Raw genomic sequence first — 27917 nt, 5'->3', positions numbered from 1 at the left:
TACTCAGATACTATTCAAAAAGGTAGGTTCCAATTGGTTCTGGATCTATCCGGTATCTATGCACACCTCTACCGATGAAATTATTTCCTATAACTATGATGCCAATTCTATTAGATTTATATTATAAGATTATTGTTTTTCACGTTTCTATTAGACAAAAATTACCTATTTGTTTGCACTTGCGATTTCTATTATTTATTAGGCCTACTTGTTAGTTTTTTAACATACTTTTTCTTCATATCTATTATGTAGTAAATACCTACTTTTGATCTTACCGAAATGGACAAAAAGTCACCGCACAACGCATGATTATTAACAGGTTAATTATCAAGTGATGGGCTCAAAGGACACGAGATGTAAGTATTATTCAGACTATATGTATCACGATCAGTTTTCTAGCCCCAATATATATATATATATATATATGTATGTATTATGATTTTTTATATTATTATGTAAGCGAAAATTCGATTATACAACTATCATATTATTTATAAGATGTGGTTGGAAAGTAAAAAATATCTCTTATTCTTAGTTTAAAAATAAAAAAGAGAAATTGAAGGACAACAATATTCACTTGATATTACTCTCCACTCTTTATATCTTTTTACATGTCAACCTCTTTTTATTTTGCCCTTGTCTCTTAACCTTCCATTCCCTACAATCTATCATATTATTTTTATTTCCTTTTCAAATTCGATTTCCAATTCTTATTTTTTATTTCTCTCAGTCTTAACTTTCTTTCTTTCTCCTCTCCGAAATTGACGCATCCATGAATATATTAGGAAAAAAAAATCATTATAGTTGGAGTACAGCACAAGTGGGTTAGGCCGTGCTATGGACGGTAAATTTCTAGTAATATATATATGAAAAATACGGGTCTGACTTGCCTTGGCAGATCTATGATGTAAGCTGATGTTTATTTTTCTCATGATGAGGCAATGGAAGTATTATTTCATTACATATTTATATATTTAATGAAAAGGATTATAGTCCAAAACATGAGACAAAATAGTTGAAATTTCATTAGGCTAAAGACAATGGTCGTTTTATTAGTTTATTAAGAAACGGCGTCGAATTCGCAAGGCATTAAAAGTAAATGATGAAAATGTGAAAGAAGTTTCATTTCGACATGAGAAGCAACAATGAGGTACGTGGAAGCAGACAAGGTGTCAACTATATGATGACCTGATTGTTATCATAAAAGAAAAATTCGACGTTTTCACCAATGTTTTTACCGAGTCTAATCCATACTTTTTTATTTCCTACATGTCACGAGTTGACAGAGACCGATGAACTGTCACGCACAATTGGAGATCGAAAAATGCGAAGAGGGTCTCACAATTGATATATTAACAAGAGCTAGCCAGCTCTCTGCTAGATTATATTATCAGATTCCACATGATAGAATTTAAGGCGGGTATTATTATTTGAAGAAATTGAGGTTTTATTTATTTTGCATTAGAAGGATGAAGACAAAGGTGGCGAAGGACAGATAGATTTTGTCGAGGACGGCAGTTGACCGTTATTTGGAATTTGTTTTCCAGTTTAATTTCCAGTCTAAATTTCTGCTCTGCTGGATTTTCTGTCTCCGGTCAGTAGAATTTCCATCAACATCTGAGGAAGATCATGAACTTCCTAAATGATTCATATCCGTGCCCGAGCGTGTAAATCTATAACAAAAACTAGTCATATGCGAGGTAAGGTTGCTGCAGGGATCGAATATCATTTCCGTTACAACATTGGTGCACTCAGATTCTTTCGCTTGTAATAAAAGTTGGATGGACAGATAAACTAAGAGATGCCAGACACTGTCCAATCAATAAGTGAACGACGAGATGTTTACAAGTCTGATTAATAATAATAAAGATGTTTACAAGCAATCTGTTCCATTTACATAGCGAGCAAATGGTATGACTTGAAACGTTTACGTTACAAATGAATCTTAGAATATATGTAAAGATCAAGGTGAATAATCGAACTGTAATTAGGAGTTTGTGTTGTTTCACAAATGAGCAAGAAGGGAAGCTAAGCAGAGAAAGGCTGTGCAACTGATGAGGGTGAAGGCGATTGTTCCGAAAGATAAACTTACCAATTCGAACAGCTCGGTTGCTGCCTTGTCCCTCCTGAGCTTGGGATTGTACTCAGCTGCGTAATTCCAACCCAACTCACTCCTGCAGCACCTCTCTAGCCTCTCCTTCATCCTCACCTCATCTATCCTCTTCCTTAGGAGACTCATATTAGCATCCACCGTGTTCCTCGATGACTCTGTCCAAGACAGGGAAAAAAAAAGGTTGGAAAAAGGAATTGAATTTGATCTTTCTTCGACAAGAGCATACAACGCATAAGATGCTTGGAAATAGAACAGAAAAAAGCTTAAACTGGTGGAGAGAGACACCACAGCTCCATAACCCAGAACCACGACCCTGTTGGCTCTCAAGGTGAAGGAAAAGTCGCACTGGTATCCGTTGGGTTCGGGTAAATTCAACTGGTAACCCGATATAGTTTTGAAAACATCTGACTATCTCTTCTAAGTGTCCTATAACAACTCTGCTTTCGCTAAATGACTGAGCTTTTTGCGTTTAAATGTCACCTTCTTCTCTAAAGCTCTGAGCTTTGACTTTCATTGGATGGCAGAGCCTTCTCCTGAGACATGGCCTGAATACTAAAGAAACCTGAAACAGAGAAGCCGATGAAGAAGCAATGTTGATCGATCTCCACTTCCACCCTTGTATTTCCAGGCAAAGATCAAACAGTAAAGCAGATGATCGAATGAAAGAAACTTTGTTAATTGATTGCTTGACGGGAAGAGTCGGTATAGCTGTTTGAGTAAGGGGGGGGAAGCTGTTGTTGCTGTTGATGAAGAGGAATACTATGTTTGTGCATATATATGAATTACACACACACATATATATGCAAAGAGTTATCTTTGGGTCAACAGAAACTGCAGAAGAGACAGCACAAAAGTTACATTCGAGGTAGAGCCTTTACTTAGAGGGCAATTAGTTTAAACATAAAATGTTGTTTAATAAACATGTGAGGGATAATAATGTCAATTTTCTCACTGTTGAAGTTTTCTTGGTCCCCCCAGTCAAAATAAACAACTACAATTTCTGATTAAATAAATAAGCCAGCACCTTGGAGCTATGTCTTTGGATCAGATGAAAGAGAAGTAGCTGTAAAGCAATTGGATTCTTCACAATATTTTTACAATTTTTTTTTTATTAAACTAATCGTACAGGAGCCCTGCTGTACATGTCCGCACAGCACATAAGGTTTAGCTAATGTAATCGTCCTATCGGTCCGTCCATGTCAAGAAAACATGGAGTTGATATGCGTGACAGTCGAAACAAGCGTGAAAGTAAAAGAAAAGTTTTTTGCTTGTGGCCTTTCTGTCAAATCTTTCCTGAATCTCTACTTATTATACGCATACTTCTTAAAGTACTGATGACATGGACATTTGTCTTGCAGTTTCGAAATTTAGACGCTTGAGGATCCTTTCGGGGTTTTTGGAAGGGCGCTCCTAATTGACAATCTTTTCCAGAATCTCGTGCTGTTTGATATGAAATTTTACTTCTCGAACTGGATGCAGGTCTCTGACATTGAAATAAGGTTACTGCAGGGGATTCCCTTCTCTGAACGCGAATGAATCATGCTTGAGTTTGAGGCAGTGACAACTCATTTTCTTCATCTGCGGTCGCGAGAGATACATGCGCAGCCTAGTAGAATGAAAATATGAAAATCTCTGAGATTTAAAACTTCTTGCTCACTTGATATCTAGTAACTGACTGCTTTCATTGAGTGGTTGGAAGATAAAGGCCCGAAACGAGAAACTGATGAGGGTCTATATATGCAGGTTCAACCTGCTAGAGAGCATATTTACCTGTTGGCGTCTACGGCGTTGGATAGTAGAGTATACTCGGACCATGACGAAGATCGGCAAGAGTATCCCGACTGTTCTCAACATCAATAACTGTAAATCATTGAAATAGATGTTTATCAAATTTCTCCAAAATCATTTCAGATTCCTACCAAAAGGAGAGGGAAAGAAATAAAAATGATCAACTTACTGCGAACAATGTTAGCGAGTAGTCTCCTACGCTTATCAGGATCGGTAAAGTGTGGCGTAGAATTAGAAGAACCATAAACTGTAAGACCAGTAAAATGAATCCTTTAGAGAAGACCAGTGACCGACTCTATAAGATTTAAGGGAGTTCAAGACTCGAACTACCAGGAATATATACCAATCCTAAGGACAGAGAGAAATGGAAAATTACAATTATTGCAATTATCCTGCAGCATATTAGTCCACGCGGAGATGGAGCTGAGAAGTCCTCAAAGTCAGTATCTGAAAACTCGTTATCTGCAGCAACCATTGCTATAAATCGCATATTGTTCAGGTCCCTTCTAGGAATCTCCCAATTCCCCCTAAGACAATAATATACCCAACTAAGGCAAAATTAAGCGAAGCATCAGGTGAAAACTGAGATTGCGAAAAGCTCCGAACCTGAAGAAAGTACCATTCATCGAAATACCACCATAATGAAGCAGAGGAGGCGGTGCAACATAATTAGGCCTGAATTGCTGCATTCTCAGAGACATTTAGCACAACAAAGAAATTCAATGTAGCATTTTTTTTCTTTTAATTCTTGATAAAATAAAGGATCTTTAAACTACTTCATGTATGTAAAGAAGAACAAATGCAGGACCTGGCGGCATATTTCACATGTCGTGTCACCCTTCTCGGTGCACCATCGCTGGACACATTTCCGGTGAGCATACTGCAGATAATCAATTTAAGACTTAATAATAATTCATACGGGTACAACAACATTTGAGGTCTAGAACTCAAGATCATGGAAGAAAATATAAGCCGAACCAATGACAATCAGCAATCAATTATTTCACTAACCTTTAAGCTGCCACGGCAAGTACAGGGCATCTCCATATTCGAGTCCTCGTCCTCCTCATGGCAAATTCTGCACTGAACCAACTTCCCTGGTGACGAGCACAAGTCAATGTCCACATTAACGGGAGAGATAGCGGGCAGGGCATTGGGAGTGCTAGCCGAGTCGGCTGCTTGCTGCATTCTATTCTCGCTTTGCAGAGCAGCCTCGATGGTGGAATCGGTTATTAACCGATTCATGGGCAGCACGAAATGATCACCCATGTGCTTTGGATTGGACAAGAAGAATCCGTGAACATATATTAGGCCACAAACACCCTGCACAAATTACTCGACGAATCAATCGCCGGCAAACCCATATCAGATCACGAATGTGGGCAACTTAAATAAATGAAAGGATAGGCAACCCGGAATGGGAAAAGGAATAAGAGAGCATTATGGCTCGAATATGATAAATGGAGGAGTTGTGAAGAAGGGAGGATCCGTCTAGTGCTATGAAATGGAAGAACATGTGAAGAGGATTAAATGATGAGAGAGAGAGAGAAGCTTATGAAAGCCTACGAGGGAGGGAATGGGATGGTCTGAAGAGAAAGAAAGGAGCCAGCTTTCTTTCCCTTCTCTTCTTGTGCTTCTTTTATCTTCTTGATTTCTGCAAGTTTGCTTTCACAGAGGAAGCAAGAGATTGAGTGCTCTTGTCATCACCATGGCCCCATTACCCAAACCCGAACTCAAACCATCTCTCTCTCTCTCTCTCTCTCCCCCCTCTTCCCCCACATGGGGAAAACACGTTCTCTCTCTTATGCGTGGGGATGAAAGAGGAATGGCGAGGGAAAAGAAAAAAAAAAGATCCTAACGGCAACTGCATGTCGGTCCGTACATCATTTGTGCAGTGCAGGTGTCGTTCCGTTAGCGGCCGTACAACCTATAAGAAATCAGTTATTTTCCCATCCATGATTTTTATTTTTTCTTCATACTTCTAATTTAAAAAATAATAATAAAAGGGCACTGACAATCTCAAAACAAGAAGTGAATCTAGAAACTCTAGGTTTTCGGATGGCACGCGTCACTAAACTACATGTACACTCTCTCTTATGTCCATGGAATTTTTCGTTTACAAGGGAAAAGGAAAAAGATCATTAAATAGGAAAGGAAGATCCACCAACAAGAATCGACTCTAGAATTTCTTGGTTCATGTATCATGACACTGTACCACATTGATGTCTTCTCAATCATGAACTTTCGATTCGTGAAACATGATTAATCTGATCCTCATTGCTTCTCCCATTAAATTTACGTGGATCTCGATACAATCTCATTACGGTCAACATGGTTGTTCTGAAACTCATATTTAGATGTCTGCAGTATAATCGCGCGGCATCTGAACCCTGTACAAATAGTATGAACTCGTGAAAAAATCGAAGAATATACGACGAATGGCAATACATCTGCTTTCTCATTCATGGATAAAATTGTTTTCAGAACAGACAAGGTATTGTCGAGAAAGTTCATGAGGTGAAATCTAAGAAAGTTTGCAGAGATTGATGATCAGGTGGAGAGGGGATTCGTGTGGGCTCACAATTAATCTTGGTGGGTCTCAAGTGGGGTATCCAATTATTCTCGTCCTCGTTACTGTTGAATCTGACCCATATACTAACCCTCAGATATAAACCAATTTAAGTAACAACAACGATGATGATGATCAAAATCATAACAGTTCACATAGTTTCTTAACAACGATTGCCTTGATGAAACCAGACCGTACTTTTCTTGTTGCAACTTGTGCATATTGTACAATCGGTTTGTCCATCGGTAAGGGTACTTCTTAGGAGTAAAATGTATGTGCATAGTAGCCGGCTCCATGCTAGGTACTGTTGCGGGCCAATATTGTACAATCGTAATGGCTATGAAGTGAAAACGATAAGTCACGAAATTACTTCAGGCGTTTCTGTCATAATTTATGTGTACTGATGATGTATAAAGGCTTTGGCAGATTATTGTACAGAATCATAACTTCAGTCTGTTATTCTATATTGCGTACCGCTCCATGATGTCTTTCCTTTTCGTGTTGCTCTCCAAATATTGGCCTATACAACCACGAAAAATTCGGTGCAAGTATAAACCTGAAGGACAGTAGACGAACGATAGATGGACCGTCCTTATCGTCAGTGGATTGATCATGCATTTGATCCAATCCGATATGTCCATTTCTTCGGCCGCTACGAAGAAGAAGAAATTGATGTTGGAGTGGGGGAACATAACGTATATATGGTCCCAAGAAGCAGCATGTGCATAATAAATGATTCACTGTATATCATGTGAGAGAATATACTAAAGGAAGATTTGTTTGCTGCCGACACGCCAGTTCGATGGAAAATTTTGCTGCAACACTGAACCATCTAACGAAACTTCAGCTACACTCCTCAAATTACACGTCTCAGATCATCTATATTTATGTGTGTGTATTTATCTATGTATATGTATGTACAGCATCTTAAACAAGAGAAAAAGGGGAAGAAGCTGTCATCTCAGCTGAATTTTTGGAGTGAAATCCAAGTTATTTTGTTGTTTTTTGTCATCTCAGCTGATGATTGTACAGAATAAACGTACAAAAAAGCCCTTTTGAAAGAAGCTATTCAGGAGCAGAAGGAACATGTACAGCATACATGTTTTCGACTGTGAACCTTATACATATTTTCGAATGTCAACTGTGTAGACGTTTTCTTTGATTGGGGCAAAAGATTTCACATCCAACGGTGATGGTATATTCTTCAAAATGATTAATGGTTCTTTGCTCAGTACAAACCAAGTTTCTACCCATATTTTTAGTACATGGATGTCAAATCAGGTTATCAATCGCCGTGAACATGTGCACATCATCCGTGCAGACATTCGGACACGGATATGCTGGTTCATGTAGTGCAGCGAGTGGTACTCTAACTGGCAAGATAATGAACAGAGCAAGACAGCGAGCCCAATCCATCAGAATGATGGACCATGCAGCTTCAGACAAGGGCCGATGAAAGATCGAACGGAGCCCAATTATGGAAATGTGCTCCAACTTTTTGGCCCAATTACCATATAAGGTTTCTAATTTTACCTGCAAATTAATATATAGTAATGAACAACGACAACTCTCATGCAAGTTAAGAGCACAAAAGGAAAAGGGAGTAACTGATTTAGCATACATAAAGCACATTAAGACAAAGATTTGCCAAAAAAGGAAATGTTCCCACAAGCCACCTTTAACTGTATGACAAGAGCAGTTTAAGGAAGATGAAGATGTATAGTGAAATCGAAAAGACAGCGAAAACGTGCTGCCAGAACAGTAGAGCCGATGCTTCGCTCATTGCGTAGCCTCTCAAGCTCCCGATCGCACCCAGAAGGATTGCACTCGGGGTGGTGAACTGGAGCAGCAGGACAAATTTGTAAAGTTGGTCTCCAGCAATCAGGAAATTCCATCGGTCTGCCAGTGATATCACTCCAATCCCGATCAGTGGCAGTACGAGGAGCCGAGCGACAATGATCCCAATCGTGGTCCTGACCCCAAGCTTTGACTCATTGGGCCCCTCTGCAAGCATCCCTCCAAGGATGAGCATAGCTGAAGGGACCATTGCACCAGCCAGAATATCGAAACTGTCCGTGATAAATGAGAGCGGGGCGTCAGTTCCGAAGCAGATGCCCTTAAGCTTGGGGATCAACCCAATGAAAATGGCCAGGACCGACGCGATTGTGGGAGGCTGAAGGATGTGGCGGATGGGGGTTTTCTCGGCGACTGTTCGGATTTTCCGGACAACCTTGGGCTCCGCTAAGCACATGATTGATTTCGGGCTGCTGGGCCTTCCTCCTCCTAGGCCGTGTTCGAGCGAATCGGGATCAGGGATGGATGCTTGCGAAAGCCCGGAAATGCCCTTGAAGAGCCTTGCGATGAAAGGTGTCTTGCAGTTTTCCGTCTCCTTGTCTTCCATTCCCGGCCACTCAGCTTCCACCAGGAGCGGCCTGCTCAGCTCGTTCCCAGGCAACTCTGATTCCTCGATCTCGATCTCAGTTCTGTTCCCGTCCTCGTCCTCTGTCTCGACAACATCATAGTATTCCAGGGGTGGCTCCATCATGTGGTACACCACAGTGTAAACGAGAATCACGGACACCCACTGCGAGAAGGAGACGTAAGCAACCCCGGACCCGTAGCATTGAGGCCCGAATGGGTTCTCCATATTGTGGCAGAGAGATGAGACGATAGCAAGAGGGAGGTTGCCCGTGTTCCCGAATGCAGTCATGACTATGGTGAACCGGAAGTACTCGGGCGGGGGCCGACAGATCAATGCCACGAGGTAACCGAGGAGGAATCCTAGGCCGGTGCTGAGGAGGACGTTCACGGGGATGAACCACCATTGGAGGATGTTTGTGTGGGAGATCGAGGGGCCGAGGTGGGTGAAGATCAGGCAAGGGAGGAACAGCGCGAACACCAGCTTGCTGAGGAGCCTGAAGGTGGATTTGGGGACTATCTGGGTCCTCGGATGGGCCAGGATTAGGCCTATAAGCGTCATGGACAGGAGCTTGAGTAATGGCAGCACAGCAGTGAGCAAAGCTCCTCCTCCACCTCCTCCTGCGACGGAACTCATGTTCCGGCTCAACGAGGAGACGAAGGCATAGTAGTAGTCCATGGAATGCCTTCACCCTGACCAACAGAGAACTTCTAGGACTGGGGACTCCAGATGTTGGAAGGTGGGGAAATCATCAAAGAGCAGAGCTTCAGCTCCAAGAGAGCAGCAGCAGCAGCTGATCAAATATTCAGGGGAGGAGGAATAAGAATAGAGGAACCCAGAGAGGGAAATTTCCAGGCAAATTCAAGAACCAGTCCCCTGAGAAAGAAGAAGAATGGGTGCCATACTTGCTTGAAGAGAGGAGACACGTTTTTCTTGAGATTGAGATCTGTCATTTGTTTGATCTGAATGAGAGCAGGACGATCCGGGCAGATGAGGTTGATGAGGATCTAATGCAATGCAGTGAACTACGGCATTGTGTTATTTATGTGCACTGTCCCAGTCTCAGACATGATGTTCGAGGATCTGCAGCTTCTGGTTCAGGGGTAGACAGGTAAATGACTTGCTACCAACGGGAAGGCGGTCGTGCCATAAGAGTGATAGATATCGAATTTAAGTCGATTAGGAACAGCGGATGAAAGTTTGGGAGTTGCCATCCCGAAACGGAGGATGAGCGTAGCGGAATTACAGTGTGATGTAAGCATGAATCTGAATGATTGGTGATTGAATAAGGAGGCAATTGATTGGAGTGAAAAGATCGGACGCGGAGGATTGAGATAGATTCCCACAACACACCTAACCTTCCAAAACAATTTTCGAATGATTTGTAGGCCGTCCTATCTAACTATCCTACGACCAACCGAGGCCTGCAGGTGTTCGACACTATCTAACTATCCTACGACCAACCGAGGCCCGCGGGTGTTCGACACGTGTGGATCGGTGATGTGTCTACATCTCAAAAACCGTATTAGACGATTAATTCATCGTGCCACCAGTTAGCTGATACAATCGTTATTTCTTTTGATCGTCATGACGTGTACTCAGAATTATTTTTTTGGTCTTGTCATCATATGATAATTGAAATTTTGTCTGTCATAAATAATTGGAGTTTTGTTTGTTCTTAGTTGCCAGTAAAGACAGATGCACTTCCAGGAGATTTCTGTTCAATTATTAAGATGGGACGGCATCACATTAGGTGTTAGCATACTTAACTCATCTCTTCACGGAACCTTTTTCTTTATTAATGAAGATTATTCTAATCATTAGCATGCCATTACTTCATGTTCTATGCATCCTGGAACAATTTTAAAATATGCCGTGACACTGTCTACCGTTGGACAATGTATAACAGTTGAAGGTAATAGTCCAATTGCCGAGCTACTTGTCGATGAATTTCCAGTACTTGAATCTGGAACAGGGTCAGGGCAATGATCGCCTGTCAATTATGATCTTCTTTTGGCAGAACACCACTGAATTATCGTCACTCTAATTCATCTGAATCTGGTTTCAGCTAGTTCTCAACCAATTGGACACTACAGTTAATTTTGTTTAGTTTAATTAGGATTCCCATTGGATTCAAGACTTGCTGCCATCTTTGTTGTTATTTTCCGACATGATTAGGATCATGTGCGTGGTTCCTTTATCATGTGTTGGTGGTAACGGGCATTAGTTCTTTCACTGTGCACCACCTGGTAGTCATAAATCCAACAAGCTTCGGTTAATCCAGTTTCGATCCAGATCGACTCACTAAATTAGCATAATGTGAATGAAGAACACAATAATCAAACATGAAATCTTTCTTAAAGAAAACAGCTGCTCAACTAGCTCAATCAGTATCCAATTTTAACCACTGTACCTGTAGTCTATAGACGCTTTGTTTGAGAGGTTTTTTCCCAGAAATAATTCAAACAACATACAAACATACGAATGTCTATACCAATTTTCACCCAAACCCAAACAGAAGATTCATATGATGGTGACAGCTTCACCTGTAATCAAAACACCAAGACAGATTATTATGATCTCATTTGCATTAAAACTAGACCTTTGTCTGGAAACTAGCAAATGCAAATGAAATCGCAAGGAAAAAATGACGAGGAGAGACCCTTGAAATAAATTATCTATGCAATATGACATAGAAACGAAGAATATCTTCGGCAATATACACAAAGGTCTCACAGTTGCAGCCTTGCAGATAAAGAATGCTCAAGAATCTCGTGCAAAAGATCTTTTAGAGGACTGCTGTGCCAACAACATATTAATCATCATATGATGCGTGAGGAGCTGAGGTACATCCGGGGTCGAAGGGATCTTCTGACCCACAGCAATGCCAGTACTGGAAAACTTCTCCTGAGTTAGGAGTGTCCAAAGTGCCACCAGTATACACGCTCTCAAACTTCCTCTTCGTCTCACCTGAGAAGCAATCAGCAAAGAGGCTGTAAGATTAGTCCGTCAAACACAAAAGCCACCAGAGCTTCAAGATGTCCAGCAGAATATAAATCAACTGCCCTGATTAACTACTATGAATTAAGCACAAATTTGAAAATGCATTGATTAATAAGAGCTTTTATCCGAGAACAAGGCATGAGGATGTGGTATGCATATGAGTTCCATTCCATTCATCTCATTAATTCAACGATCATCACTCATAATGTGCTTCCCACCAAAGAAATCAACCGTAAACTTCCAAACTAGAAGACCGCAACATGATCTAAAGCGACGAGTTTCAGATCACTGATGAGAAACTAAGTGGTAACCTCCATTGAAAACCATATAAAGCTCTGCATAGAAAGCTCATCTGCAATGAAATAGCATGTCCCTGACCCACCAAGGGGAGCAAATCCTTCACCAGGAATTACCATTTGCGATGTATCTTCCACCCGAAGCTCAACTAACTCCCCAGCAGAACTCTCCCCGGAGTTCAAAAATCAGAACTTTGTCCTAACTCCGAGAGCTACCAAGCAAGTTCCAGACTTTCTCGATCCTCTTCGCTTGAACATATTAAAGCGGCAGAGGAAGCAAATCACTCCATATTATATTCCAATTGCGCAACAAGAATGGATCAACAAACAATGTTCAAGCTTGCATCTTTCCATTCACTCAGTCGACAATTTCGAGCTAAATTTCCAGCAGATAACCGAAAAAGGAGCCCACTGTAAATTCGGGGAAAGACCAATCAAATCTCAGAACCCAATTGAAAAAATTGGAGAACAAAAACATCAACTTGAACAGCGTATACAAAGAAAGGGCAAATTGACGGAAGGAGATGACAGATATCGTTGGGGTATTGTATCGTACCGCCGAAATGGGCGGTGTGGAAGCGACAAGCACGTGGGTGATTGAGCAGAGTGTCGAATTGCATCTTGCAGTTCTTGCAGGTCCTGAGGTTCTGAGACTTGGAGGAAGGGGAGCAGCATTCGATGGCGAGGAACTTCCATCTGGTCGGGCTAAGCACCGGGAACAAGCGGTGGAAAGGTTGGAGAGGAGACGGTAGGGTTCGACTTGTGGGGAGGGACAGTGACAGGGTGGAGATGAACGGACAAGAAATGGAGGAAGCGAGAGCCATGATGGAGAAGCTCAAGCTGAGGTCCGACAACGGACGGTCCCTGCAAAGATTTGGGACCGTCCGGAGTAGGACAAGGCAGAAAACATTTTTCCGGAAAACACTTTCCTGATCAGTACATAGAAAACATTTTTTTTTTTCAGATATAATATTCTTTATCATTGTCGAAACTCTTTGATTGATTGAGAGTATATCTTCAACAAGGTTTTGAGGGAAGACATTGTTGAATGCAGGATGAACCCGAAATTTGAATTTGGAGTGCGAATGAGAAGTTATTTATTTATTTATTCAAATTAAGAGGTGAATAATTTTTTATTTGTATCCTTTATTGAATTAAAAGGATTATTTGACGGTACACAGCTCTTCTTTTTTTTTTTTGAGGTGATACATTTCGTAGCTATTTTCCATTTTTTGCTGGATCATTTCGTAGCTATTTTCACAGCATCAAAGATCATAGTCCAAAGATAACCATGATTAGACTAATATATCAGTACAAGGAACACAAAATACCCATACAAAACATGATATAATGCTCTTTTGGTGGATCTTTATAGTGGAATTGTGAGAGGATCTCCACTCGAGGCCTTGACATGGTTGAACCGACTTTTTTGAGGAGATCTAAGTCATTATAACGATCATGATGCATGAAATTATTATCAACGTTTCAAGAAAAAAAATAAATTCATATTGTCTCAGTCTATTCCATGATATTCGATATCTCACCCTTGTATTTTGAGTGTGACGAAACTCGTGATAAAGATTACAGCCTAGAAGTACCGAATGCACCCCGAAAGAATTTATCGAGTTAAACCACAATGACATAATGCGTTTAGCCGTCCCAAAAAAAAAAAAAGAATAAAAAAGGGGAGAGAGAGAGAGAGAGACATAAAGTGGGCCGGGTTTTAAAAATGAAACGATCACGGGTGCGGGTCGGGCTTCAAGTTTCGGGCCGTATATATGGGAAGTGCATCGGATCCAAGGCAACAATGGCGAAATTCTCGGTAGGTGGGGAAGACCTCGGGGCGGGACCCAGCAGCGGCGGCAGACAGAAGAGGAGACGCACTGATCTTCAGACGCCTGCCTTCCCTGGCCCCGGCCAAACTAGCGGCCTTGGGGCGGTCGGAGGCGAGGGAGCCGCTATTAACGGCGGACGTGTAGGGGGAGGAGCAGAGTTTTCCTCCGACTCAGAGAGCGAGCAGGAAGCTGAAGAGTTGGTCAGCGAGGAGGACGAAGAGGACGAGTCGGATGATGAAGAAGAAGAAGAAGAAGAAGAAGCAGAAGCAGAAGGAGAAGAATCAGGAGACGATGAAGAAGAAGCAGAAGAACAACATAAACGAGCAGAGGAACAGAGAGCAGTTCCTGCCTCGGATAGATCCGTCACTTTTACCCTAACAGACTCGGATATTCTTGATTGCGCCATTTGTTACGAGCCCCTGAGGAGCCCTGTCTTTCAGGTTCTTCGATTTCTTAACTTCTCCATGAGCTCGTTCATCGATCACGTTTCTGCCATTTCTTTGATTTCTTCTATCCGGAGGCTCCTTTTGATATAGCGACAAGTAAAAGTTAGGGTTTCCTTCTGGAGCCCGTTGAATCTCTTGTGGACCGATTTGCATTTGACGTTCGAATGGGAAATTTCGAACATTTACCGGAATTTTTGGGTTATTTAGATGTTGGGTTCTTGGGTTTCCTCATGCTGCATGCTGTGATCGTCTGTTGGGCGTTTCTGGGCGATCGCATGATTATATTTTTGGCTGAAAATCATGGTTCCTTATAGTACTTCTCGACCATTTTCTTGGGTTTTTCATTTAGGCAGCTTTGATAAGCTCGTTTGAACATTTAATTAATACTGTGATTCTATGTTTCAGCAGAAAGTTCGGAACTGCGTATACTTTTTTTCAGTGTGCTATATCTTCTCAAGCGTATGAATGTGTCCTTTCCATTTTGCCTGAGGATTCAGTTCCAACTGCCATGCTGTGCCCTATTAGGAGATAAATAGTCTGTCTGTAATAAAAATCGAGCAACCAATGAATCCTATAGTTGAGACTGAAGATAACTGGTGTGGTGTTGGAGGTCATGTTGATTAAAAGCTCTATCTTTCAGAGACAAAAAATGATTTTGCTGCGAAATATAAGATCTTGTTGAAAGTAAGACAGAGAGATGTTGGTGTTGATGAAATGAGCTGCTAGACTTTGAATGCCTCAACGGCAGAAATTTGTTTCTGGTGTTGGGTTTTCTTGGTGGGAATATCAAACTGCGAGTAGACGAGCTTGGGGAGCTTTGCACTTTGGTGAAGTCTCGTAGAACTTCATTTTACTAATGGTTGATCCATCAGATGAAAGATGATTTCTCTTTGTCAGTGACTTAAGGCAAGCTCATTAACGAGTCTTGGTTTTGTTGGCCCAGTTAGCTCTGTATAAACTACCTACTAAGACCGTTTGATAACTTTAGGAAAATCAGATATTTTGTGATGTTTTATTTTCCCTTTCTGATGAGCCCGTTTTTGAAATTTTGCATTACAGTGCGAGAATGGCCATGTAGCATGCACTTCATGCTGTGTCAAGATGGCGAACAAGTGCCCCTCATGCTTAATGCCTATCGGTTACAATCGGTGCCGGGCCCTCGAGAAGGTCCTTGAGTCGGTCCGACTGACCTGCAAGTTCTCCACCTATGGTTGTAAGGAAACCATCAGCTACCACCAGAGGCAGGAGCACGAGAAGTCATGCCCCCATGTCCCGTGCTATTGCCCTCTCAACTGCACCTTTATTGGGTCCTCCAAGCAATTATCACGTCACTTCAGCTTCGAGCACCCGGGCTCCGGCACGAGCTTCCGCTTCAATGCATCCAAGTCGATATGTCTTAGGTTCGACACCAAGTTCCATGTTCTACAGGAAGAGATCGAGGACGTGCTCTTCCTCTTAACCAATGGGATGGATCCACTTGGGAACAAGATCACAATCAGTTGCATCGGCCCTTCTTCGAAAGGCGATTATCTCTACGATCTTGTTGCCAGATATGAGCAGAGTTATCTCAAGTTGCAGACCTTCACAAGGAGCATCCAGGGACCATTCAAAGTTCACCAGCTATGCCCATATCTTATGGTACCAAAAGGGTTCTTCAACAGTGCAGTGACGATGAGGCTGGAGTTTTTGATCCGCGACTATCGCACAAGGATCTAAATCTGATGAAATTGTTGCCAATACTTTGGTTGGTTTGGAACTGTTGCCCCTATATGTACCTTATGTGTTAATATTATTATGGGTAAATACAAGATAGATCAAGTTAGTAATTGTCATTTCCAGATCACTCAAATCTCCTACTACCAAGATTATTAATGGAAATATTTAAGACACTGTTCTGTGAGGGTGAATACTCAAAAGAAAGACGAGTTATTGCAAAATCACGATGAAACATTTATGTGAACATAAGATGTTTATTTCAGTTGACGGTGAAGAATGACAAAGGCAAAATGAAGTATGAAGTTAAAGTTTATCTAATTATGTGCGGAAGAAAATGAAGTAGAGGTAAATGAAGGGGATTTTTCCTAATTTCCGCGGATGTCCGGATGGGCAGAGCTGGGGACGGCAATCGACTGGGCAAAGGAAATGAAGCAGGACAGCAGCAACGACCAATCTTCTGTTACAACTTGTGACAGTAAGTCGTGGCTGCTGAATGCATCGGCATGTTACAGGGAAATAATGGCTGTTACGGGGAAAGATGCAGCACTGAGCAAGTAGGAATCCCAGGTCGAAGGAACAGAACAGGTCGGCTTTTAGTCGAATGGATGCTGGAACGATGATAGGACATTATCTTCTTTTAATTATGTCTTGCCTTTTTAACTGATTACAGAGAAAATCTATGCCAATAGGAGCCACGTGAGGAAGAACTTTGCAGTGGGACAGAGAAAACCTGACGAGCAATAGTACGTTGGATCTTGTCACTTCGTCAGAAAACAAAAAAGAAAAAGCATAGCAGCAGCAGCTAGTTTCTACACCTCATCCTGCGTGTTCTTTGGTGTATTCTTGTGCCAGGTTACTCTTTTGAGTTGTATATATCTACTTGCGTTTATCTTTGTTTCAGCATCCATGATGGTTCAGTAGAACGTCGTAGCCGAGACTTCATAAAGGAGAAATTGCAATTCTCATCCCAATTCATCCGGCCTTGAAGCTGTGTAAGCTCCTTGATTATCATCAAAGGTGTCAATGACAATATCTGCTCCACTTCCTCGTACTCTACTAGACTTCAGAGTAACCTATCACGAATTTTCATCTGGTTCCGTTCTGGTTTCTTAGCCTGGAATTCTTAGGTTAGTGAATTTGTACACGGATTCTGAGGGCTGATGACGCATTTTCCAGTGGTAGATGATCACCCTTGATTCAGAAAAAGTTTCCGCCAGACGATTCTCATGCATGAACAACGATTATAAGTACATCAATGCCCCGAAATGTACAGAATCAAGAAACAGGAGGCACATTAATCATTGCAAGGATTTTCAATATATAATGGGAAAGCAAAGCCACACTCATTGAACAATATTGAAAGGGAACATAGAACCCCTTTACAACATATCGTCCAATTAGTATATCAAACAATCACAAAACCGATGGATCCAAAAGCAGAGCCTCCCTCCTTTATGTTCTGTCGGGAAATTCTTTCCTTTGTGGGTCTTTTCTCCCTCAAGGCTTTTGCTTAATGCCCCCTTTTCTCCACCCTTTAATCTTCTGGACATTGCTTCTTCCTAACTCCCTTTGAATAGAATCGACCACCTTTTGGCTCGTCAAACTCGCGTTGTTACAGTTAACAGGCATTTACTGACCCGAGAGAGGAGCAGATCAACTTGTTTCGGTAATTTCATTCCCTGTCTATCTTGGATGTTCGCTTTTTACAGATGGAATCAGCAGCATGAACAGTGGAACGCAAAGTTCCTATATAAGGTCATTCGTTATTACCTAGCGATGTCCTAACACATTACGTGCCAGGATTTTGAATTCCGGAGGCAAATTTGGAGTCCTCGAGTAATTGTTAGAAATAGAAAATGAGGTGCGTAAGTGACTGTGAGGCTCGGAAATTCTACCTGAAAGTCAGAGATTCCGGAGACGTACTGCAGGACACTTTCGGGTGTCCCTCAGTTGTATAGTACACAAACTCCACTTTCCAAATTCTAAATCCAGCGAACAAAAAAAAGCTACTATGCCTATATTAACATGGCCATCCCCTCAGTGATATAACTCAATACAAACTCTCTTTCCATCTCTCTCTCTCTCTCAGCTAAAAGAAGAGAAGAAGAAGAAGAAGTAGAAGAAAGGAGAGACAATGGGGGCTCTTGATTACCTCTCCAACTTTTGCACTGTCACCAGCACAAGAAGCAAACGCAAGCCAATGCAGGTAATTTTTAATCATTCCGTTTCCCGAGAAAGCAGCGCCAAATATTTTGAGCTGTTTCTGTCCACCACATTATCGTCTGCAAACCTGTATCTTAGTTCACCCTAGGATTCGTGTCTTCCGTTTCAAGCTCCATGAGCGTGTTCCTGTTTTCCAAGCCATTTACTGGTTTTATTTCTTTCATGTTGGCTGCTTGTCCCAGACAGTGGAGATCAAAGTTAAGATGGACTGTGATGGGTGTGAGAGACGAGTCCGGAATGCTGTTTCCTCCATGAAAGGTTCAACCGCATCTCCCTTTCTAGTTTAACATCCACATTATGTTTTATGGGGGTGTATTTCCGAAGAAAATGCTTAGCCTGTCTCGACTTGTGATTCAATTAACAACTTCCTTCTTTCAAGTTTTAACTTTCTAACTTTGAGGGGCAACGATTATACAACGTAATCTACCGGTTTCACACCTTATGTGTTTCAGCTCATGTTGCATGAGTAATCTCCGCTTCTGTATGTAATGAATATTTACTTGACCAGGTGTGAAGAAGGTGGAGATCAACCGGAAGCAGAGCCAGGTGACCGTGAGCGGGCATGTGGACCCGAACAAGGTGCTGAAGAGGGTGAAGAAGTTGGGCAAGCGAGCAGAGTTTTGGCCTTACATCCCGCAGCACTTGGTCTACTTCCCTCATGCGTCCCAGGCCTATGACAAGAGGGCTCCCGCCGGATACGTCAAGAATGTGACGGAGGGCTTCCCTAGCTCCGTCCCTCCCGAGCATGAGCGCCTTGTATCAATGTTCAGCGACGAGAACGTGAATGCTTGCTCTGTCATGTGACGAAATTCAACCCTTGAGAAAGAAGTGATCGATCAGGTCCAATAACCAAATAGTTAAAGAGCGCGATCTCATTGTCGCATACGTTTAAAGAAATTTTACATTTATGATTGTTACTCTTATTGTACTAAATACACGAGGAACCAAATCGATGTGTATGATGTTTGCTCCTTTTACTCTTCTCATGTTCTAACTTTCCCATCGCTCTGGACCGTATTTTATATGAAAGAAATGTTGACGCTCACAAATTACCACATTATTATTCCTCAACAATTTCAGAACTTACAATTGATGCATAACTTTATCGAAAAATAATATCCATCCGTCGAACTTTTGGGCGAATACTTATGCATAACCTATGTGATGTGCTGGTAAGACTTAAGAGATGTTGAACAGTTAACCACATTACCCATAATTAATTCATATATATTTACATGTAGTTTTATATTCTCATTCTATTAACTGCGACTGCTTTGGAACAAGAACCGACTTGCCCTTACCTTTACCACAGAGTGCTTCAAGGGGATTTTCGAGCCTCCTACATCACACGTTGGCAGCGCAATTTAACAGCTGAGTCGCACTTCCGTGGTTGATTAAGGTGAGTCAATAGCAAGACACCGCCATGCACTCGATCCCTCAGTTATCGAATCTACTTTCTAGGGGCTGTGCCCTTTTCTTTTTAAGGGCGACGTTTTGAAAAGGGGCTGGTAAAAGAGACGATTCATAGGAACTTTCAGGCAATTAAGAGTGCAAATTATAAAATAAATAAATTAGAAAGGAAGTTGAAAATAGTCAATCAAAAGGGAGGAGTGTTGAAGGTCCAAGAAAGGAATATGATTCTTTGTTGGGCGGGCATAAATTATTGAGGGAAATTACAAAAGGCAATCTTGGTGACAGTGGTTGATCAATTTGAATGGAATTAGTGGCCAAAGATTATGCCAATCACCACAATCTCCGAACTTTAATTCGCGTCTTCGCATATTGAAGTCTTAAGCATGTCATCCGATTCGATTCACTGTTGGTCCCACCTCATGTTTCAATGAGTTCTATGTTTTAATTCGCGTCTTCGCATATCAAAGTCTTAAGCATGTTGCATGTTTCAATGAGTTCTATGGTTGGATTTCCTTTTCCTCATCAGATAACTGAAGTTCCCTTTATATTTCAATGTCTACGGCTACTGTATCATTCTGATAAAGACAGCCGGGCTAAGTTAGCGGGACAAAGCGTTAAAAAGATACGAAGTATTGACAATCGCAAATATATCTCAAATCCTATGTATGTCATTTTAGCTCTTTTTAGCTGCAGCAGGTAGCAGGTCGATAACTAGAAGCAGTAGCAGTTGCTGATGGTTAGTTCATTGAGGCACTTTTATTTCTTTACCATAGCCCATTAAGGGAGACCAGTCTATGCCTGAATAGGGACTACACGTTCTTTTTCTCCAACAATTTCTTGAACCAGTAGGCAGACATCTTTGGATGCCTAGAAAGATCTCTGTTGTCAATGTAAACTATCCCAAACCGGGAGGTATAGCCTAACAGCCACTCGAAGTTGTCGACCAGAGACCAAGCAAAATAGCCGGTGACATTTGCTCCGTTATCGATCGCCCCCTTCAGCTCCTTCAAGTAGCTTCTGTAGTAGTTGATTCTCATTGTGTCGTGCAAACCCTTGGGGAGAGTGAGATTACCGGCATCATCCATTCCTACCAGTATCAGCAAATAAAAGGTCATGAAAAAGCTCACATTTAAGGTTTGAAGAAAATTTATCCTCCTTACCGTTTTCTGAGATGAACACGTTTGGATTTCCATAGTGTTCCTTGACGTACAAGACCGCCTTCCTGATGCCCCATGGGACTTCATAGAGCCAATATGTATTTGCCTGCACATATCCATTATGTCAAGTGAAATCAATTGGAGTAGAAAATTATTCGGTAATCCAAGGAATGTTACCCTTGGACCGATAAGAACTCCCCGGCGGTCATCTGTAATTTAGAAAATGCAAAAATGCAAAAAATAGAAACGGGGTTAGAAAGTTTCACCATCTAAAGGGAAAAAAAAGGAATAGACAAATTGCAACATAATGTTGTGAGGAACATGTGGCTTCTTACAAGCATATCCCACATTCCAGTCTGCCTGGTAACCCGGTACTTTGGGCTTAGGCCGATGAGGATCGTACATGTAGTACGTGGTGTAGTGGTTGATGCCGACAAAATCGAAAGCACCCTTCACGATATCCACCTCCCTTTTACTAAATTTAGGAAGCCTTTCAGCGACAATTTCTTGCATTGTTCTCGGGTATTCACCATATATAAGAGGGTGCAAGAACCTGGGAAACAAACAGAAGCTCGAGTAAGGTTTCGAAGAAGTTGGAAACTGCGATCGCCACGACGACCATTCTACTTCAACTGTAAATTGCAGTTTGCAAGATGATGACCTAGAACACTATATTAGGAAACAGAAAAGGTTATGTTTGGCAGTGGAAGACGGTCTGTTTTTCGATTTTCCTTTCTCCAAGTAAGTACTGGCATTCACTTCAGAAAAATGACTTTTCTTATTAAAGCAGAGAAACTGGCCTCTGTTTTCTTCCAAAAAATTGAACAGAGATGGAACACAGACAGATGGAATCAAAGATTTTACCATCCAAGATGGAAATCTCTAGCTCTCTGAGCAGCATAATTGTCGCCCTTCGATCTTGTAAGGGGTTCATACCAATTAAAGTCCAAAAGGATTCCAATTCTCCCCTTTTGCTTAGGCTGAGATTGCATAGCATAAACAATTCATAATACAAAATTATCAGAATATATCCCATCATACAAATATGAGCATTCAAACAGAGTAAGCTCACTTGATGTTTCTCGCGATATCTTTTAACTGCTGCTGCATGAGATAATAGCAAATGGTGGGCCGCAATGTAAGGTTCGGTTGCAGAATTGCCAGCAGTGCAATTACCATACTCCTTGGAACACCGGTTAGGGGGATTCATGCCGTTATCATAGCCAAGAGCAGCCACTATTCTCGGCTCATTAAAGGTCATCCAGTTTTTAACTCTATCGCCAAATGTCTTGAAACAGAAATCTGCATAATCGGCAAAATCTTTTCTGCAGAAGCAGGTGTCCAATGTTACCATAGTATGATGAAAGAGAAAAAGTATGAGAACTCAAACAGAAGACGCAGAGTTTCAGTCTTCCGGAAAATACAATACCTGAGAATAACTATAACATGGGACACAGAACTTACACAACTTTCAGAGTCAGGAACCCTTTATAACGCTCCTCGAGTGCTTCAGGAAGATCATAGTGATAAAGATTAGCATACGGAGTTATCCCTGCTTATGACACATATAATCACCACCTTCAGGATTCCAAATTAACAAGCAGCAGAAGTACGAATTATTACATCATCATAAAATTTGTACTAGCCAACATAGATTCTTGATTATGGGATCTTAGTGTTGTCTGCAACAAGATATAGAAGTAGTGCCAAATAAAATTGCTATGTTCTGAAGTAAATGATCAAAGGCTAGTGACCTTTTTCAATCAAGGCATCAATTAACCGGTTATAGTAGGCCACTCCTTGCCAGTTAACTTTCCCGGTACCATCTGTATAGGAGGATTGAAATAATGTAAGGACAAGCTGCAACACTTGATCCTCGAGAAGAGCAAATAATTCACAAATTGGGTTCAGTGAGCCTTTATATAAGCATGGTAAGGGTTGAACTTGGAATGTCATATTACTTGGGAATATCCTCGACCATGAGATTGAGAACCGGTACGCATCAAAATTTAACTTGTGCATTAAATCAACATCCTCCTGCATCCAAGGTCAGAAAAAGCTTGCAGTTGGTCCGCGCAAAAAAGTGGGAAAAGCTTCATTATCTCAGAAGTAGAAAAAATGTGCTGTCTTTTAAGTTGGCACACTTTAATTACTCCTTCATGCATAAGCATGACTGCCTGCATCAATGGGCACTAAAAAGGTCTAAAGACAGATTGGATCAGAACAATACCAGAAGGGCCACGAAAAACACCTAGCTTTATGTAATAGTGACTTACAACGAGTTAGACAGATCTTGGACCAAATCATCACATAAAAAGACAGAATAAATTCTAAACAGAGTGGAGGGATGTTGTGACCCGAAACATGAACGAGGCTCACAAACAGCTGCAATATTTTTATGGCATTGACAGGGCACTTTCTTATATTTTATTCATCCTAAAGGGTTACACAACATTCACCGGTGATCGGATGATCAACTAATCCAAGAATGGTACCTTATACTTATGGTATTGATCCACAGCGACGTCCCCAGTCGCATTTCCAGCGATCTTTCCTGTTCCAAGCACGACCACTGTTATCAATAATCACAAAGTAACAATACACAAACAGCATTTTTCTCATTTATCTGTCCACTCTTGTCCTAACAAACAACACGAGAAGAAGTATAATTCTTGGGAAATGGGACCAGGAATTTTGACGAAAACATCCCATATACTGGGTCCCCTGCCGTCCTTGTCAGCCATCCCTTCGACCTGATAAGCAGACGTTGCCGTCCCGAAGATGAAGCCCTTCGGGAAGCTCTCTCTGCTAAGCCCTCCCATGTCGAACTCGACCCCCGATGTCGCTGGCTGCCTATCATGGGTTGGAACTGAGTTGACCGAGATTGAGCAGAGGATGAGAAAGGAGAGTGCATGGGGGAGGAGAAAGACCAGTGAAGGCTTCATTGCCTGATGGGTTGGGAAAGGACAGGACTCGGAGCGGAATATGCAGAGGAATGATGGGGAAGATGATGGATTTGCACGGAAAGCTTGGGCTTTATGATCCGAACAACGGTAGAAATGGATGTTGCAGACATAAATTCTTGCTTTAGATTAGGATTTTTACCGTGAGTAATAAAGCTAGAGAGCACGGATGTTGGTAGGAGAAGTTATTGTAGAGATAAGCTTGGCTTCTTATGAACACCAGCATCACTTTCTGTCATTGTCGTGGCATTATTGGTTCTACTGCGACAAGTTCTCGTCATTTATATTTCTTTTTCTAGGAGTTCAATCAATGATTGGTCTGACACACTGTCAGGTCCACTGAGAGGGCGCTTCCTCTGCAGTGTGCTTGGTGTGGTAGAGAATTGTAATTTGCTGTTTGCAAAATGCTGTGTTGCACGAAAAATATCTGTCCATAATGTAGGCTCGGTTTAGACAGTAGACAATATGTTTGGTAGCAACGTGATTTTTTGGTCGTACAGAAAGAAAAAAGAAATGTACAGTCATAGCGGAACGCCGAAAAAGTACTTATCAACTGAGAATACTATACTAGCATGCAAACTGCAGAGACTACAAAACCAGGGTTGCATGTCTCGAGCACGGAAAAATTACTCGGATGATACAAAACTTTTTAAGTTGTAATGCGGACGGTGCAAAATCTTTTTTTTTTGTAACAATTTGGTACAAAACGTATCAAATTATTTCAATTAAGTGCAATCTGTCAATTTTCGCTGACGCCGTAAAGACTTTCTGACGTAGTACGTGACGTGACAAATCGTATCCATGTAAGCTCAAATCTTTTAACATGATGTAACAAATAGGTGCAAAACTTTATTAAAATGTAACAAATTGGTACAAAACTTTTATTAAGATGTAACCAAACGGTACAAATAGTGGAACAAATGAGAAAATATTAAAACAAGTTAACCCGCTTTAAACCAACTTCAGCAGCACAATATAGATTGTTTTTCCTACTCGAAAAAGTATTTTAATTAAAATACTTAGTTATGCACTCACCTTTTGGCAGATTTAGTTTTTATTCATGTTGTTGTATATTAAAATTATATAATTTTAAAATTATTTACTAATTTTAACATATATTATTTAGAATACCCTCCAAATAATTTTACTTAGAACGGTAGGCAATTTGACTAATAATATCACTTTTTTATAATTAATACTATCAATCAAATCATACACTGAAATGGAATCGGAATGGTTAAAACATTTTTTTAATGGCAAAAGAAGAAATTATTGTAAATTTCATATAATTTGATAGGGTAGAGTACACACAACTAGTCATGCATTTGATGACATAATTTGTTAGTGACAATTTTAATGCTTTGTGACAAAAATATTTTATTTTGCAATATGCACCGATAGAGTAATTATTGCTTGTGTAAATAATTAAGTAGTTTCTAGAGTATATGACTCAATATGATCACTAGTTTTTGATATGAAACAATGAGGTTTCTGTGTTTTAATATTTGTCTATGGTTTCACCCAAAAAAAAAAGAGCCTATGTTTTGGTTGTTATCATGCCTCAATTATCTCCTTATATATTTTACATCTCTTAAAACGTAAAAAAAATCGAATGATTTTTGGAATTATAATGTATAATGAAGTCATAGTAAGGGGAAAAATTGATTTTAGTCCTCAAATTCTTTTTTTTTATTATATATTTTTAGTTTTAAACTTATTATTAGGCTGAATCTAATTCTCAACATTCACTGATGATCCTACTATTATTATTTTTTTAATTTAAAATGCTGATGTGAAAAGGGAAAGCAATCCATATCGTGCTGCTGAAGTTGCTTTAAAGCAGGTTAACTTGCTTTAACATTGTTTCCTTTGTTCCGCTATTTGTACCATTTCGTTACATTTTAATAAAAGTTTTACACCCATTTGTTACATCTTAATAAAGTTTTGAACCAATTTGTCACATATTAATAAAGTTTTATACCAATTTGTTACTTCTTAATAAAGTTTTGTACCCATTTGTTATATCATGCTAAAAGATTTGAGCTTACGTGGATACGACTTGCCACGTTACATACCACGTCAGAAAGTCTTCACGTCATCGGCGGAAATTGACGGATTGGACTTGATTGAAACAATTTGATATGTTTTGTACCAAATTGTTGCAAAAAAAAATTAAACCGTATGCGTTACAACTTAAAAGGTTTTGTATCACTCAAGTAATTTTCCCTGTCGAGCACATTGTCATTGGCTGATATGTACCGTTAGGAATTCGCGTCCCAATGTCATGCAATTAGTTTCGCCAAATCTTCTAGGATGTGTCCTAACTTGCAGAATCAAGTAGGTGTTCACGACAGAACCTAACCCGTGAAATAGTCTAATGGAGAACATGGCTGTTTTTATCAAATGGGTGTCCTTTCCTTCTTGGCTTCGTCAAACTAATGTCCGTCAAGACTTGTAAGGGAGAACAACTTCTCTTCCTTAACAGTTGTTACTGTAACAAAGCCCCGGGGGGGAATCGGAATGTAAAATCATTTCTTTGTGGGAGGCATTCCTGGACTGTAGGATCACTTATGTTCATTCCAGTGGATCGGAGGATGTGAATCCAAGCTAGCTCCGGTCAATATGCTCAATCAACTGTGTAGTATGTAAGAGCTCAAACCATGCGAGAGTCGCAATAAATCTGTGAAAAATGTTGTTAAAAGAAACACAACATTTGAATGAGCCATTCGATGTTGGAAGTAATCTCGGACCGAGTCACTCCTAAACAAAATTTCTGTGCTCTCAATAGCCCTTCCTCACTTTATCAAGTGGCTCCAACTAACAAGGCCAGGGGACCCAACATTTTTCTTTCCAAGAAAATTCAGTGGCATTACCAAAAATGATTAGGAGGGAACTTGAGGCCCCAAAGATTAAGGTCTGTGACCAATATAAAACTTTCAGCAACTTTCTTTCTTTTTTTAAATCATTCTCTCTTTTTTATTCTGTTATGTATATTTCCTGTTAAATTAACTGATGTGTTTTGATTAATTTGTGTCTCTCGTTATGTAGATGTACGTGCTAAGAGTACACGTTAACTGTCAAGGGTGCAGATGCAAGGTGAAGAAACTCCTCAGCCAAATCGATGGTATGAGGCTCCAGATGACTTCTTTAAACTAAACTTAATGATCTTTCTTGTCTTCGCTAACTTTGTTACTAGAAAAATTTGTTGCTAGCATTTGTGCTTATACTCTTGTTATCTTAGCTGCGTCATTCACAGCTTTTGTAAGTATCAAAAGGTACGTAATGTTGCCCTTCATTCGCAATGTTGGAAGTCCGTACTGGGTGAAGTAACAAACATGGGTTCATGGGGAACTCAATCGAAGAGCAACAAGTTCATTATTAGCTAAATCAGTCGTCACTCGATTTATTTAGTTGTCTTTTCCCTTGTTGCCTATTTGATCAGGAGTTTACAGAGTAAAGATAGATCTAGAAGATCAGCTAGTGACGGTATCCAGATCGGTAAATCCAGATATTTCAATTGGGAAGCTGGTGAATGCCGGTAAACATGCTGAGCTCTTGCCTTCTAGAGAAGTTTACAGCAAAAGAGAGATCAGATCTCTGGTTAATGGCCTCTCTTTGATGGCAATGATCACGAGCCGACGCTCCTGATGTTCTATGGAGCTCAAATGAAAGACAACATCGGGATGAAACCTTGGATGGGTGAGTTTCGCCACAGTATCCTTAACACGAGGACTATGAGGAACATATTTCCGCTTTGGGACTATGCAGACATGACCATTGGACAAGAAACGCGTGGGACTTTTCCTGAATACGGCATCGGCACCGGTAGGTGCGGAGATCTTGCAATCTGGCTTTCCAAGTTACGGTCATCCGTGATTTCCACTGCACGCTGGATCACACAACAGCCATCCGCCGGTTGAATTGATGACTATTAGGGAAAGTTATTTCCCCATGTTTCCCCTTGCCTCTCCCTATA

General features: G+C 40.8%; 7 protein-coding genes across 10 annotated transcripts; 2 read left to right on the top strand and 5 right to left on the bottom strand.

Annotated features, from left to right (window-relative positions):
- Positions 1–1796: 1796 nt before the first annotated feature.
- Positions 1797–3271, bottom strand: LOC116202796. Its single transcript, XM_031534410.1, has 2 exons — positions 2594–3271; positions 1797–2268 (listed from the first exon to the last, which is right to left on the bottom strand). The coding sequence occupies exons 1-2, from the start codon at positions 2907–2909 to the stop codon at positions 2006–2008; spliced, it is 579 nt and encodes a 192-aa protein (XP_031390270.1). The 5' UTR covers positions 2910–3271; the 3' UTR covers positions 1797–2005.
- A 136-nt stretch (positions 3272–3407) lies between these two features.
- LOC116202795 lies at positions 3408–5681 on the bottom strand. Of its 3 annotated transcripts, none has more exons than XM_031534408.1 (8): positions 5468–5681; positions 4913–5224; positions 4710–4781; positions 4508–4584; positions 4278–4428; positions 4071–4148; positions 3884–3973; positions 3408–3719 (listed from the first exon to the last, which is right to left on the bottom strand). In XM_031534408.1, the coding sequence occupies exons 2-8, from the start codon at positions 5168–5170 to the stop codon at positions 3651–3653; spliced, it is 795 nt and encodes a 264-aa protein (XP_031390268.1). In that variant the 5' UTR covers positions 5171–5224; positions 5468–5681; the 3' UTR covers positions 3408–3650. The 3 variants fall into 3 exon arrangements, with proteins under 3 accessions (XP_031390268.1, XP_031390269.1, XP_031390267.1); XM_031534409.1 differs by lacking the exon at positions 5468–5681 and adding an exon at positions 5314–5455; XM_031534407.1 differs by lacking the exon at positions 5468–5681 and having other exon boundaries at positions 4913–5461.
- A 2337-nt stretch (positions 5682–8018) lies between these two features.
- Positions 8019–10204, bottom strand: LOC116205041 (protein PIN-LIKES 2-like). Its single transcript, XM_031537477.1, has 2 exons — positions 9795–10204; positions 8019–9682 (listed from the first exon to the last, which is right to left on the bottom strand). Exon 2 carries the CDS (start codon positions 9565–9567, stop codon positions 8149–8151), a length of 1419 nt encoding a protein of 472 aa, XP_031393337.1. The 5' UTR covers positions 9568–9682; positions 9795–10204; the 3' UTR covers positions 8019–8148.
- A 1056-nt stretch (positions 10205–11260) lies between these two features.
- LOC116205043 lies at positions 11261–13175 on the bottom strand. 2 transcript variants are annotated; one of them, XR_004156452.1, is made up of 3 exons: positions 12745–13175; positions 11626–11859; positions 11261–11435 (listed from the first exon to the last, which is right to left on the bottom strand). XR_004156452.1 is itself a non-coding variant. In XM_031537479.1 (2 exons), exons 1-2 carry the CDS (start codon positions 13169–13171, stop codon positions 11705–11707), a joined length of 582 nt encoding a protein of 193 aa, XP_031393339.1. In that variant the 5' UTR covers positions 13172–13175; the 3' UTR covers positions 11387–11704. The 2 variants fall into 2 exon arrangements, 1 of the variants encoding a protein (XP_031393339.1); XM_031537479.1 differs by having other exon boundaries at positions 11387–11859.
- An 805-nt stretch (positions 13176–13980) lies between these two features.
- LOC116205042 (putative E3 ubiquitin-protein ligase SINA-like 6) lies at positions 13981–16301 on the top strand. The gene is made up of 2 exons (XM_031537478.1): positions 13981–14463; positions 15529–16301. The coding sequence occupies exons 1-2, from the start codon at positions 13996–13998 to the stop codon at positions 16183–16185; spliced, it is 1125 nt and encodes a 374-aa protein (XP_031393338.1). The 5' UTR covers positions 13981–13995; the 3' UTR covers positions 16186–16301.
- A 1911-nt stretch (positions 16302–18212) lies between these two features.
- LOC116205040 (heavy metal-associated isoprenylated plant protein 21-like) lies at positions 18213–19385 on the top strand. The gene is made up of 3 exons (XM_031537476.1): positions 18213–18391; positions 18591–18666; positions 18917–19385. The coding sequence occupies exons 1-3, from the start codon at positions 18320–18322 to the stop codon at positions 19210–19212; spliced, it is 444 nt and encodes a 147-aa protein (XP_031393336.1). The 5' UTR covers positions 18213–18319; the 3' UTR covers positions 19213–19385.
- Positions 19386–20548: 1163 nt separating this feature from the next.
- LOC116205039 (beta-glucosidase 44-like) lies at positions 20549–24085 on the bottom strand. Its single transcript, XM_031537475.1, has 11 exons — positions 23665–24085; positions 23474–23532; positions 22940–23015; positions 22733–22804; positions 22443–22530; positions 22051–22303; positions 21843–21958; positions 21314–21531; positions 21156–21187; positions 20982–21084; positions 20549–20908 (listed from the first exon to the last, which is right to left on the bottom strand). The coding sequence occupies exons 1-11, from the start codon at positions 23921–23923 to the stop codon at positions 20631–20633; spliced, it is 1554 nt and encodes a 517-aa protein (XP_031393335.1). The 5' UTR covers positions 23924–24085; the 3' UTR covers positions 20549–20630.
- Positions 24086–27917: the final 3832 nt, after the last annotated feature.

The sequence above is a fragment of the Punica granatum genome, chromosome 4 (assembly GCF_007655135.1).
Source record: "Punica granatum isolate Tunisia-2019 chromosome 4, ASM765513v2, whole genome shotgun sequence".
In the NCBI taxonomy this organism is placed as follows: Eukaryota; Viridiplantae; Streptophyta; class Magnoliopsida; order Myrtales; family Lythraceae; genus Punica; species Punica granatum.
The sequence above is the reverse complement of the archived record's forward strand: the minus strand, read 5'-3'. Positions and strand labels throughout refer to the sequence as shown.

Excerpts from the sequence above, each read along its gene's own strand:
- LOC116205039 (XM_031537475.1), bottom strand. The coding sequence starts at position 23,923 with ATGAAGCCTTCACTGGTCTTTCTCCTCCCCCATGCACTCTCCTTTCTC. Across the intron at positions 22,304-22,442 it reads TTCCTGACTCTGAAAGTTGT|AAAAGATTTTGCCGATTATG; the intron begins GTAAGTTCTGTG and ends CTGCTTCTGCAG. Across the intron at positions 20,909-20,981 it reads CGTGTTCATCTCAGAAAACG|GAATGGATGATGCCGGTAAT; the intron begins GTAAGGAGGATA and ends TGATACTGGTAG.
- LOC116205043 (XM_031537479.1), bottom strand. The coding sequence starts at position 13,171 with ATGATAAAGAATATTATATCTGAAAAAAAAAAATGTTTTCTATGTACT. Across the intron at positions 11,860-12,744 it reads CCACACCGCCCATTTCGGCG|GTGAGACGAAGAGGAAGTTT; the intron begins GTACGATACAAT and ends ATTGCTTCTCAG.
- LOC116202796 (XM_031534410.1), bottom strand. The coding sequence starts at position 2,909 with ATGTGTGTGTGTAATTCATATATATGCACAAACATAGTATTCCTCTTC. Across the intron at positions 2,269-2,593 it reads TCAGAGCTTTAGAGAAGAAG|AGTCATCGAGGAACACGGTG; the intron begins GTGACATTTAAA and ends TGTCTTGGACAG.
- LOC116205041 (XM_031537477.1), bottom strand. The coding sequence starts at position 9,567 with ATGGACTACTACTATGCCTTCGTCTCCTCGTTGAGCCGGAACATGAGT.
- LOC116202795 (XM_031534408.1), bottom strand. The coding sequence starts at position 5,170 with ATGGGTGATCATTTCGTGCTGCCCATGAATCGGTTAATAACCGATTCC. Across the intron at positions 4,782-4,912 it reads CTTGCCGTGGCAGCTTAAAG|TATGCTCACCGGAAATGTGT; the intron begins GTTAGTGAAATA and ends GATTATCTGCAG. Across the intron at positions 3,974-4,070 it reads ACTCGCTAACATTGTTCGCA|TTATTGATGTTGAGAACAGT; the intron begins GTAAGTTGATCA and ends AATGATTTACAG.
- LOC116205040 (XM_031537476.1), top strand. The coding sequence starts at position 18,320 with ATGGGGGCTCTTGATTACCTCTCCAACTTTTGCACTGTCACCAGCACA. Across the intron at positions 18,392-18,590 it reads GCAAACGCAAGCCAATGCAG|ACAGTGGAGATCAAAGTTAA; the intron begins GTAATTTTTAAT and ends TGCTTGTCCCAG. Across the intron at positions 18,667-18,916 it reads TGCTGTTTCCTCCATGAAAG|GTGTGAAGAAGGTGGAGATC; the intron begins GTTCAACCGCAT and ends TTACTTGACCAG.
- LOC116205042 (XM_031537478.1), top strand. The coding sequence starts at position 13,996 with ATGGCGAAATTCTCGGTAGGTGGGGAAGACCTCGGGGCGGGACCCAGC. Across the intron at positions 14,464-15,528 it reads TGAGGAGCCCTGTCTTTCAG|TGCGAGAATGGCCATGTAGC; the intron begins GTTCTTCGATTT and ends TTTGCATTACAG.